At 39.5% G+C, this 13,130-nt stretch overlaps 1 protein-coding gene across 13 annotated transcripts in view; it reads left to right on the top strand.

Moving 5' to 3' along the window:
- Nucleotides 1-7,150, top strand: part of IQSEC1 (IQ motif and Sec7 domain ArfGEF 1) — a 318,662-nt gene extending 311,512 nt beyond the window's left edge. For 10 of the 13 annotated variants that reach the window (XM_082211869.1, XM_082211868.1, XM_082211863.1 and 7 more), the window contains 2 exons: nucleotides 1,259-1,308; nucleotides 2,751-7,150. In XM_082211869.1, coding sequence (XP_082067995.1) covers nucleotides 1,259-1,308; nucleotides 2,751-3,341 — 641 coding nt within the window. In that variant the 3' untranslated portion in view covers nucleotides 3,342-7,150. The remainder of the gene's footprint in view (nucleotides 1-1,258; nucleotides 1,309-2,750) is intronic. The other 3 variants (XM_082211865.1, XM_082211867.1, XM_082211866.1) reach the window with 3 other exon arrangements.
- Nucleotides 7,151-13,130: the final 5,980 nt, after the last annotated feature.

Below are 13,130 nucleotides of genomic sequence, written 5' to 3'. Positions count from 1 at the left end.
ATGCTTGGCCATGCTCTGTTGGAAACAGAATGTAGTCAGGTGTTACTTGTAGGCTTCATCCAGTAGGCATCTGGTTGACCACTGAAAAATGGATGATGGACTATATCGGCCTTTGTCCTGATCCAGCAGTGATGCTCCTACATTCTTACATGGCTTGTTACTAGAACAGAAAACTTTTATACTTGCTTAGTCCATAAGTTAACATTAAACAAATATACCAACCATACTTGCTTTTATTTCAGTGTACATTCTCAAAAGGTGCATCAAGTAGTAAGTTTTAGAAATCAGAGTACTTTGTTCTGTCTTTGGCCAGTCATGCTGTCATTTTGATGCCAAAATAAGTTATTTAGGAATATGAATCACCAAGTTAGGGGCCTGCATGTAAGATCTGGCATCTGATCTGAGCACACATGTTTATAAAAACAAAGCCATAAACGGTAGGCAATTGTGGCTATATCTTAAATGTGTAAGCACTGCACAGTTGACAAACACAATCTCACCATAAGTATGGCACTGCAGTTTAAATTTTCTACAGAAAATTAAGTTTAGTTTTACCATGGAAGAATGCTATATGAAATCCACTATTGTATCTTAATAATTATAATTTCAAGTACTAAAACTTTGAAATGCGGACAAAATGCCTAATCCCATCCTTGGAGACGTTAAGACTGCAGTAGTTTAACTCAGTGCAACTTCTGAATAAGCACTCTTAGGACTGCACTGCAACAGTACCTGAAATATTTTTAAACGGTATTTAAGAAATACTTGATACATATAAAAACAGTTATTAAAATCCTACCCACTGAAGGCCATTATAATACAAGTATTGTACAGTATAACATCTACCGAGTGCATTAAGGATTCCCAGACACAAGCATTCCCCCCATAAACTACAGCTGAGAAAGACATGTAATTAAACGAGAAGCTTTAAATTTCAGTGGTTCCATCCATTAAAATAAGTGGGAGCTTCCCCTCTGACGTCAGTGGGATGTGAATTGCATCCTAAGGCTAGAATCCTAAGCACACTTACTTAAGAGCAAGCTCCGCCAAACAGAGTGGGGACTTTCTTCTGAGTAATCATGTACAGGATTGTGCTTTAAATGTTTACTAGTATAGTTTCAGTTCCTGTCCTATCACAACATGCAAAGTTAATCTCCAGACCCCACTAGAGGATCCTACAGTGCATCAGCGAAGGCGGCTGTTGATCACCCAGGTCTTGTCTCAGTCTCTAATCTATGGTATTGCATGTCCTGGGCAGGCAAGCGTGGGCGTCGCAGCAGTGCAGGATCGCTAGACAGCAATATGGAAGTAAGTAGGAAGTTACTGATGTCTAGCTGGATGTGATGTGCATTTCAAACCTTTCTTTTATATACATTTTTTGCTCTTTTTCTTCTAACATACAACCTGCCTGCCTCAAATAAAAATGCATGCCAAGGCTACTCACTTCGTATTTTTAGATTTTTATTTATTTATTTTTTAAAGAAAACAGCAACACTACTACTACTTCTGGCTTGTTTCTAGATCAAGTACCATTTTTTTATTATTATTATTATTTCAGCTAACCTCGTCCCCTTCTGTTCCTGCAAGCATGGTTAAATGAATATGATGTGCCCTCTTGCCACCATTACAGTCTGGTCCCTGCTTAAAGGCCCAGTGGTTATTTGTTACACAGTACACCGTTGGTGCTGTTTGATATTTAACTTAGCTACTGACGTCATGCTCAGCCATTCACATTGCTTATTTTTCGAGTTAAATTGCGAAATGTATGCAGTCGTGACACCATGGAATTGCATAGATAGGGCATGGGGAAAGAAAACAAATAAGACGGATGAATTCAATGTGGATTTCATGAGATTTCATTCATCTTCAAACCATTTATATACTGTTCATGTCTTTGAATTCAACCTGCAGATTTTTGTGTGCGCGTGTGTGTGTGTGTGTATGTGTGTGTGATGTCTGTGTGTGTTTGAATTAGGTAGACTACAGTCTACATATAGCACACGATGCCTCACCATTGCTATGTCCCTATAGCTGTCCATAAAGAAAATAAAGTGTCCACAGACTAATTAGATAGTCAACGGCTAAATAGCAGGAAATACTGGGCCATAGGTCAGGAGATGTGGGAACAAAGCACAAAACCTACCGATAAAGAGAAACAAGGAAAGTCTCAGTCTAACACTATTAGTGATAGCTCACTTACTTTCTACATCTCAAAATAGAAGCACTCTATTTTAAAGTTAATGTTAGAGGAAAACGCAGCACAAAATCTGAATGTTAACAGTGTGCTAATTATTTCAGTTTAATTCATTGTAACTGTAGACATGTATATATTTGTTCTTGAAGGGAGAAATAAATCACATGACTATAATATCTTAATAAGAAAAAATGTAGATTTAAAATCAGATCAAAATGTTTTAATCACTGACTAGTGATTACTTTTTATTGGTCAATATTTTCATTTTTTTAAAAAAAGAAAAAGAAAAGAAAAAGGGAAATCACTTCTTTCTATAGCATCACCTCACCTGTACCTTAAAGGAAGAAATTGGCAGAAAGACAGACAGACAGACAGACAGACAGACAGACAGACAGACATCTCCTATAGGTCATAGACAGACAGACATCTCCTATAGGTCATACAGCAGTTTATCCCTATGAGCTTTCAAGGAAAACATGATGGTCGCTGTGAACTTTTTTCTTTTACACATATTTTAAGGTTTTTTTAATTTTTATTTCTATTAATTTCTTTTTAGGGGTCCATCATTAGCAGTCCTCATATGCGCCGAAGAGCTACATCAACCCGAGAGTGTCCATCTCGCCCTCACCACCAGACTATGCCTAATTCTTCCTCACTACTAGGGTCCTTATTTGGTAGTAAAAGGGGAAAGCCTTCCCAAGGCCACCTAGCAACTGGCCCGTCACAGCACCCACCTCACCCTCCTATACTTTCACATCAGCAGCATTCGCAGCACTCTTCTTCCGCCCTGCACCACGCGGGGCCAGCGGAGGGGCAGACCCAGGCACAAGTGCACACCCACCATTCTCAGTACTGCCACATGCAGAACCCGCCTCCGTACCATCACCACCACCACTACCACCCGCCCCAGCATATCCAGCACCCACACCAGTACCACCACGTGCCGCACTCGCAGCATGTAGCACATTCGCAGCATTCTTACATACCGCATTCCCACTCGCAACATTCTCATGCCCCCCATCCTCCATTACCCGCTCCTCACCCCGTACACTCTTCCCACGCGCCACATCACCACGGCCAGCCGGTGCCCCCTTCTAGTTCAGCCAGCACTAAGCCCAAACATAGCGGCATCAGCACAATAGTCTAGAACCAAACTCCTCTGCCAGTAATTGTAGCTCTAGACAGGCACTTACAGGAAGCAGAAGCAGCCTATAAAACTGGAATGGTTTTTTTTTTTTTAATAATAGTAAATAAATAAAAATGAAACACAAGCCAGAAACAACTTAATTGACTCCTTTGCCTTAAGGATTCAATAGAACAACTCACGTTAGCTTGATCAGTGCTGGTCTTACAACTGAACTCAGTGGTGATCTTCTCCCTCCTTTTCTCCAGTAGCCTTGAAAATATGCTGCTTGCTGAAAACATTTATGCTACCTTTCGTTTCACCCCCCCATGACAATTTTTAATGCATAATGAAAACATAACCTCAAAATAAAAGGAAAAAAATATGAAATAGAACCAAGTGTTGCATTCTTGCTCCTTAATTGTCAATGGGCAAAAAAAGTAGACCTCATATGGTTGATGAAAGTACGTAAGTAAACTTTATATAATATAAATATATAAATATATACATATATATATATATACTGTATAGTTAACATTTGTGCTTACAACAAAACTTTTGCAGTCCACAAAGCTAGCAATATATACTTTACCAGGAATTCCATTTACTGATAGAAGGGCAGTACAGTAGTTGAACAGCGTAATGAAAGTGTAGACCAAAAAACTAGGAACAAATTCCAGGCATTTCAGTGTTCTCATTAAAAGTTCTCTGGACTTTGAAAAATATCTCTAAGCAATCATTGCAAAGTGTGCCAAGTAACATAGCATTTAGCTGTTGTAATCAAATATTGCTTTGTACAAATCCTTATTTTATTAACAAGATAATATACTTAATCAGTATTATACTATTTCAGGTAAGCAAACTAGTTAAGATGCAGTAACTATACAGTAGCAACATGAGACCCCCTTTGTTAAGGGCTGTCTCTACCTTTTGGTTACTCAGATTCTTAGACACTTTAAAGGCTGTGATAACTGTGAACTTACACAATCCATAGTTCTTCTTTTATATTCATATATGTTTTAATAAACTCACATGAAGATTTAAATGGAAGGTACTTGCGTACACGGCATAAACATTCATCTCAGACCTTAAAACAAGAAGCATCCATCCCTTTCCAGACACATTGCCACTTTACCATAACTTACTCAGTTTATCTCAGTTAAAATAGACTGCGGTTCAGGCTTGCCTTTCCATATGAAAGTGATCTGAAACTTGAAGGCTTATTTTAGTACAGATTTTTTATAACTGTAATTCCATGTAGCCATGTGCTGGCAGCAGGACTCTCTCACCATTTCTTCATCACATTTGTTAGTTTTTCCCAGCACTCAGCAGGCTGAGTCTTTGCTCGAACTGTCATGGTCCAGTTAAGTCGCAAGACATCTCGTAAGAGCCAACTGTGCTGTTGTTGCTTATGTGTTGTAACGAGTCATTCGCAAATCCGTATGCGATTTTTTTGTACCCCCTAAATCCTATTTTTTTAAATTAAAAAAAAAGAAAGAAATCATACATGGAGAATACTTTGTAGTTTCAGCATTTTGAGCCACCCCAGTCACAAGGACTGTACATCTAACTGGCAGAAACAAAAGGAACTGCAGAACTACACCAGCAGAATTGTGAATGTGGTTTAAAAGAAGAGGAAGGAAAAGTTCCAGTGAGAGATGGGTAAAACAAAAAAACACAAAAACGGTGTTGCTTCGGAATGTAGAAGTGATACGTGAAGATGACTCTTATGTATTGGTGACCCCCGATGTCTCCAGTTTGTTTTGTTTTTTCTCTCCCTCTCCTTCTTGCTATGGATTATATCATGATTACCAGCAAAACTAAAAACCAATTACTTCTGTTAACTTCCACTCAGCAAAAACAACCACCTAGAGTTTAGTCTGCTGTTTAAATTTGTCTGTTATTTTCTACGCGTGCAATACTTCCTGTTTTGTCCCCCCCCCCCATAAATTAACTACATATGAAATGAAAGTAATAAAAGTCAATTTGATGGTCATCCAAGCAGATTACCGAAGAGGGTTCATCTCAGCAGCCCCTGAGGCTCGTTGTTCCTTGCAGTTTAAGCATTGTTTGTCCTTATGAGGGATAATAGAACTGTCTGCATGTCATCTAATGTTAATAGTATTAAAGCTACACTCTACATATTGTATATTTGCAAAATATATCAGTGTTACTGTTTATATTAGTTGAAGTAAAGTAATGACATATTTAAATATGTAGACTTTTCTTCAGACCTTTGTACCAATAGTAGAGTCTAACTGTAATTTATAAGTTGTTCCAGAAAAGATAAGTAGCTGGTGGGATACTCCCCCCCCCCGTGTTGTCGCTCATTGAATATTCTGCATGAACCAGACTCAAAAACACATTCACTGGACAACCACATTGCTTTGCAGTTGATGGATTAATATTGGCCACACACAAAAGTACTTTAGTGTTGCCCATCTATTTATACAATTTGGATGCCCTAGGGAACCCCATGTAAGGTTTTAAACTCCCATACTGTTGCTTGTTTTAAGTTCACATACATACACACAAACATCCTTATATGATTCATATGAATTCCGTAAAATGAAGGTTATGCATTATTATTTATTTCATTTTCTTGCCATATGCATATGGAACATATAAGTAGAGTGAATGCGTTAGAAACATGAAGTGTATGAATCTCAACGTTCCATGAATACCGAAGAACATCCTGTAACCAGCATTACTTTTCAAAACTTCACTGCTTTTTAGAGGAGCAGTCTAAGGCGCCAGAATCCCTTTTATAGACCAAGAGTACAGAACCGTTTCTCTTAGATTGGGAAAATGACAGCAATCATCATTATCTTCTATGTGCAGTTAGAGGAAATAAATTTTATAGCATGCAGCAGGGGAAAAGTAGTTACCGGAAAGCTTTTCTTAGTTTTTCCGTATTGATTAAAATCCATACAAAACACTATTGAACCATGTGTCTTTCTTCCCATGAATAGTATGGCTAGGTAAAAGCAACAATTTGAAGTTAAAAGGAAAACTAAATAACCTTGCAAAAATATCTTTTCTGGGACAATGTCAAATATGTATTTGTTTTAATCCTTTTAAGTTAAGAATGAAATGTACAACAATGTAAAAAAAAAGTAATCCTAATATAATGTATGTCTTGTATTGCTAAAAAGAAGTCTTCAAGCATAACATTGTAGAATGATTTTCCCATCAAGCACTGCATGCAGCAGAAGCCTCTTGTTTCTTGATTTTAAAATGAGCTGAAAGACAGTCAGCAGCTATTTAAACAATGACTCTCTACATGTTGACTTGCTGTTCCATATAAAGCTGTGTGTTTACTGCAGTTAAGCATGCATTTTGCTGTTTCCGTTGTAAAATATCATCACATCTTGCCTGCAAAAATGAGTAATTGTGTATATAGTTAAAGAAAAAAACTTGACCAATAATAAGATAAGATTTTGAGGGAGGGAAAGGATAGCGAAGCAGGACCAAGTAGGGAGAATAGCTAATTCTCTAAATTGTACATAGTGTGTAAATTAGTATTAATATAAGTCTGCAGTCACTTTCAGGTTGCATACAGTACCTGTCTCCTGCTAGGAACTTTAATCCCAGCCTTGCGTTGTATTAAACTGTTGGAATTAGGTCTTGAATGCAGACTGTTAAAAGACCTCAAGAAACATCATGCTCATGAAAAGCTTCTGTTATGGGAGGCTTCAGACCATTTTGTAACTGTTGGGAAGGAAGGAGTGCTTTCATTTTAATATGCATTGTTTGTAAGTAGTATCAGACCTTATCGTTGTAAAACTATAACTGTGATTATGTGGGAAATCAAATAAATCACTTTGAACTCACTCAGTTTCTCATCCTTTGTAGAACTGCAAGCACTTATATTTTTCATATTAAATGAATAAAATTACTATGCCACTTCAGTTCTTGGAAATCTCATTTTGTGTTGTTTAAAACAAAAAACACCACTGCAGTATTGCATGCAAAAGGTAGAAACAAATAGCTCTGTTTTGTACAGGCGAGGCATTGGGCTCAAATTGGGACTGTTTATGTCTCAGCTGGAGAGGACAGACAAATCAATGATTTCCTATGGGGGCTAACCTGTGGCCTCTAGCCATTGTTGGATCCCCTTCTGCTGCAGTCGTCATGGCTGATGATCAGGAATGATATGTCAGCCATGTTGACTGGGGCAGATGGGAATATCGAAGGTCACAGGCTAGCCACCTCTCATTTAGAATGTAGTCTTACACAATCCATAGGATACAAGTGGTAAAACAAAAAATATACTCCAGGTAAGAAACTTGTGGCCCTCCCAGTGCTGTTGGGCTCCAATGAGCCCCAGCCACTGTGGCCAAAGATCAGGGATGATGGGAGTTGTTTAGTCCAACCACACCTGAAAGGCCACAGGTTCCTTACCCTAAGTTTAAGGAGTTGGCTTGTACAACAAACCTTATCAAATGTTGACAGGGACATGTCATTACTGGAGAAGGGAGGGGAAATTATTGTTTCAGATAACCTGGTCCAGAGTTGTTTTGGGCTTTTACACACAAGTAACAAGACCTTAAAGCCGACTTGGCTAACAGCAGCTTGTGCAGATCCCTCAGCACTTTGGCTACAGCATTCTGCAGTAGTTGCAGCATCCAGACCAGACATAAGGGAAGCCCCACACAGAATGCATGGCAGTAGTCGAAACTACTTCCCGCCCATGCCACAGTACTTCTGTTTTGTCCAGATGAAGCCTCTGCTTATTCTGCTCCATCCAAATCTACACCATCCTTAGGCAACCATTATCTCTGATTTAAGACAACCTTTTGGTGCAAAAGTCCTGTCGCCTAGAAACCAATTTATGTATACGCAGTATTGGAGCACTTTTGGCATTGCATTTCCTCATCATATAGTGAGTAAGTTAACAGAATACAAATGCCAGATCAAAACCAGGTCTGCCATTGTGTTAACAGCATGAAGCTTCCTAATGAGTGTGAGCTTAAATTGTAAGGAAACACACCACTGGCCTCTCACTGCTGTAATAAAACAACAAACACCGACTAAAATTAATTGAGCCTTGGAGTGTAAATTGCAGGAAATCAAGTAAGATGCTTGGAAAGGAAAACAATGTACATTTCTGACTTTGCTGAGAATATAAACACAATAATCCAGGTTTCAGACAATGTTAAAATGAATAAGGCAATTACATAATAAAACCCCACTTCAATAAAAACCCCATTTGTTTCCATTTCTGTAGGGATAGCCATGCTGGCCTGTTTCAGGAAAAAGAACTGATGCAAGTGGACTGTGGTCCACAAAAACTTACTCCATCATAAATCTGTTAGTTCAGAGGTACCTCGGGTTACAGATGCTTCAGGTTACAGACTCCGCTAACCCAGAAAATAGTACCTTGGGTTAAGAACTTTGCTTCAGGATGAGAACAGAAATGGCAGCACAGCGGGAGGCCCCATTAGCTAAAGTGATACCTCAGGTTAAGAACAGTTTCAGGTTAAGAACAGACCTCCAGAACGAATTATGTTCTTAACTCAAGGTACCACTGTACTGTATTAAAGGTGCCAGAAGACACTTAGTAGTTTTAATTTGCTTCAGTGGGTTCTGTTTGTGCATATCAGAGCATCTTCACAACTTAAATTATTCCATTACCATGTACATTCAGCAAGGAATTATGGATTGAAGACACTGAAAATCTTGATCTTGCTTAGAACAAAACTGCATTGTTGGATGGTGATAATAAATTATTATTTATATGCCACCCATCTGACTGTGTTTCCCCAACCACTCTTGGCAGCTTCCAACAAATTATAAAACCACAGTAACACATCACACATTAAAAACTTCCCTATCCAGGGCTGCCTTCAGATGTCTTCTATAAGTCAGTTGTTCATTTCCTTGACAATTGACGGGAGTGTTCCACATGGCGGATACGACTACCAAGATTGTTTTAGAACATACTGAGGAAGACAAAGAACCTCTGCAAATCAATGTGTACATTCATGCATATGTAGGCATGCACACACAACCAGAAGAGTATCTTGAGAGGAAAACAACAGCTCCAAAGAGGAGGCCAGGAAGTCTTCAAAACACCCAGTGAAAGCCACCAAGCCTCTTATTGCTGACAATGATGGTGAGGCAAGCTATCAATAAATCTGTTTAGTACATTCAGATTCTTATACTCAACTTTTCCGATTTTCCACTTGTTTTAAATTGTTTTTAGCTGTTACCATTAATGCTTGTTTTACCTCCATTGTGTCATTGTTTCATAACTGGTTTTAGAGTTTGTTATGTAAGTTATATGGATTGGACTTTTCCAATGCATTTTCAATGTTTACACAAACCACTCTGTGAACCTAGTTATAAGGGTGTTATACAAAACTAAACCTGCCATAGATTTAGAGCTAGGTGTAAATGCTGTTAAGTTTACTCCTGTTAATGCCATTATTTCATTGAAGGAAGCCATGAGCTTTAAATGTATGCCATGAGTGTGACCATAGGCATATGACTTCCCCCAATGAATCCTTTATGGAACTATAATTCTCAGAACCCTTAACAAACTATAGTTCCCAGGATTCTTTGGGGAAAACCATGTGCTTAAAATATATGGTGTGGATCTCTAAAGGCTGGACCAGAACTGGCAGCATTCCTCACATTACACAGAGACTGAATAAGTGCTATAAGGCACTTCCATCCCAGAGTCGTAGGAAACAGGTCACTTAAGTCAGGAGGCAGTCTCCAGGAAAATAATGCAGCAATTATTTGTAGAGGATGAACTGGAGTGGTTGTATTATTGCATATTTTCTCCTTCACCTTGTGTGTGTCTGTTTTGAATTTGAACCGCTGAACAAATATCGCATGAAGTGTCTCAAATAATTGTTCCAGCCTTTCAGAGGCTGTGCTAAGCTCTGTCTGGAGCACCAAGATAATTGCATTGTTGTAACACTTGAACTATTTAATTTAACTTATAGTAACAAGCACTCATTATCTTGCTGAAAAAGCTTTGCATTTTGTAAATACACAGTGCGCTTTTTGAACCGGAAAAAAATGTCATCGTGATATTTTAGAAGCTTTGAGCATTTTGTGAAACAACTTCATAGACTCATTTGGCTCTTCATCTGGAAAATATTACTGTGTCTTATAATTACATCAATATCTTCAGAAACTGCAATGAAATCATTTCATTTCCTTTTCCTGTGAACGAGGCTGTATTTTTTTCCAAGTTACGTTACAGCCACAGGAGACAAATATTAATTCAGCTTGCATTCCTACCTTTTTTTTTTAATTACGTGTTCCTACAAATATTTTAAAATTATTTCCTTTTTCTCATACTCAACCAATGTGAGAGGCTGTGTGTGGGTGTGGAGAGAGAGGTGGTTCTTTGAACATCATCCTACAAAGATGCTGGCAACCTATTTTTATTCCAAATCACAATGTTGGAGAGCACTGACGCAGTTGACCCAGTCCTCCAAAGGGAAAAAAGTTCACCTTGACAACAGAGTGTTGTTGGACTTTTGTCGTTTAGTCGTTTAGTCGTGTCCGACTCTTCGTGACCCCAATGGACCAGAGCACTCCAGGCACTTCTGTCTTCCAGTGCCTCCCGCAGTTTAGTCAAACTCATGCTGGTAGCTTCGAGAACACTATCCAACCATCTCGTCCTCTGTCGTCCCCTTCTCCTTGTGCCCTCCATCTTTCCCAACATCAGGGTCTTTTCCAGGGAGTCTTCTCTTCTCATGTGGTGGCCAAAGTATTGGAGCCTCAGCTTCAGGATCTGTCCTTCCAGTAAGCACTCAGGGCTGATTTCCTTAAGAATGGATAGGTTTGATCTCCTCCAGCACCATAGCCACACAAATCTGCCATACAGGTACGTATTATTAAACACTGCATCAAGTTCCGCTCAACCTCTTCAAAAAGGTCGAGTAGTTTAACTTCTGTCACAGGGGGTATTTTTAAGCACAACAATGCAGAGTTCAGGGCAAAGTTGGCATTTATTAACAACTCTTGTACCAACAAGGCCCTTTACCTCCCTCCCCTGCACCCTACCATTTTCTCAGGGCGTTGGGAGATCATGTCTGTACTTAAGGGCTTACTTACACTTCTTTCCCCTTTGTGGGGCAAAGGCGGGGAATTGTTCTGTGCCATAAAGCTATGCTAATAAAAAATAATTAGAAGAAGCCCGCAGCATGTTATGGGCACAATTGCACCCTTCTATGCAGATTCTCCAGTAACTGATATTTAAATGCAGACTAAATATCAGTTGTGCACACAGGTTGGAAAAGGATACACACTCAGAAATATGGCATCAAACATGGTTCTGTCTTCCATTAGGCATATGCACACATTTTAATCTTCACTGCACTTTCATGTTCATCTACCATGGGTAGGCAAACTAAGGCCTGGGGACTGGATCTGGCCCAATCGCCTTCTAAATCCAGCCTGCGGATGGTCCAGGGATCAGTGTGTTTTTACATGAGTAGAATGTGTGCTTTTATTTAAAATGCATTTCTGGGTTATTTGTGGGGCACAGGAATTTGTTCGTTCCCCCCCCCCAAAAAAAAAGTCTGGCCCCCCACAAGGTCTGAGACACAGTGGACTGGCTCCCTGCTGAAAAAAATTGCTGAGCCCTCTAAGTCATTTATAAAGATGTTTAACAACAATGGACCCAGGGCAGAACCCTGCAGCGCCCTGCTTGTCACTCTTTTTCCAGGATGATAATTAACCATTAGTGAGCACTCTTTGGGTTCCGTCAGTCAACCAGCTACAAATCCACCTAAGCAGGCCTCATTTCACCACCTAGTACAGGGCATAGCCAGTCCTTCAGATCTCAACTTCGCAAAGCTGCTCACGGTGGGCGGCATGAGAAGCCCCCCAGCCTCGCAAAGGCAGGGCTGGGATCAAAGGGTTTGTGGATGTTGCATCCTCATGTGCCCTCTCCAAGTTGCCTTGCAAGGAGTGTTTCCATGGCGGGGCATGCAGGGTGAATGGAGCCCACTGCGCCAGTCTGTCACCCAGGAGCATTTTTCCATGCAAGGGACCTACTACTTGCTTGTTCCTCCTCTTGCTTCAAACATAGCCAAGAAACCTTATTTTATTATTTTTAACCTCTCTTGCAAGCTTGAGTTCATTCTTAGCTTTGGCCTGCCTTACATTCTCCTTGCAACTGTTGGCTACTCATGTATACTCTTCCTTTATCATTTCTCCTTTCTTCCATTTCTTATACAGGCCCTTCTTACATCTTTCACAATTTTGTCATCAACACATAGATTCTTGCAGCAAAATACAATTACTGTGGATTAGGTCTGGCTCATTCTTAATTTATCTTGGTATTTCTCATTCTCCTTTTTATCTGATCATATATTTTTAAACTTTTCAGCCTATTAGATAAAGTAAAGAAGTAGTTTCATAAATCATAGAAGACCTGAATGTGTGTGAAAGGGTGAAGAGACATATATTCAAAAGTTCAAAGGAGATTTGGGGAAAGATAACTGCCCAGGTAGGAAAAGTGATCAACGTTTTCCAACATTACACCATTAAGTTGGGTATGTGGTTCTGCAGAGGGGTTGTTTTGTGCTTGTTGGTGCGGCACTTTGGCTTTTTGGATATTGAGCGATAAGCCAAGCTTTCTGTAAGCTTCTGCAAAGATATTTGGGGTGGTTTGGAGGTCGTCCTCTGAGTGTGCACACACTATGTTGTCATCAGCATACTGAAGCTCTATGATGGAAGTTACGGTAACCTTACTCTTTGCTTTCAGCCTACTCAGATTAAGAAGCTTTCCATCTCTTTGATATATGATTTCTACCCAGGTGGAGAGTTTCCCCTCGGCAGTGT

The sequence above is a fragment of the Podarcis vaucheri genome, assembly GCF_965113315.1.
Source record: "Podarcis vaucheri genome assembly, chromosome: 2".
NCBI classification, from domain to species: domain Eukaryota; kingdom Metazoa; phylum Chordata; class Lepidosauria; order Squamata; family Lacertidae; genus Podarcis; species Podarcis vaucheri.
Note: the sequence above shows the minus strand (reverse complement) of the source record. Positions and strands in the feature narration are given on the sequence as shown.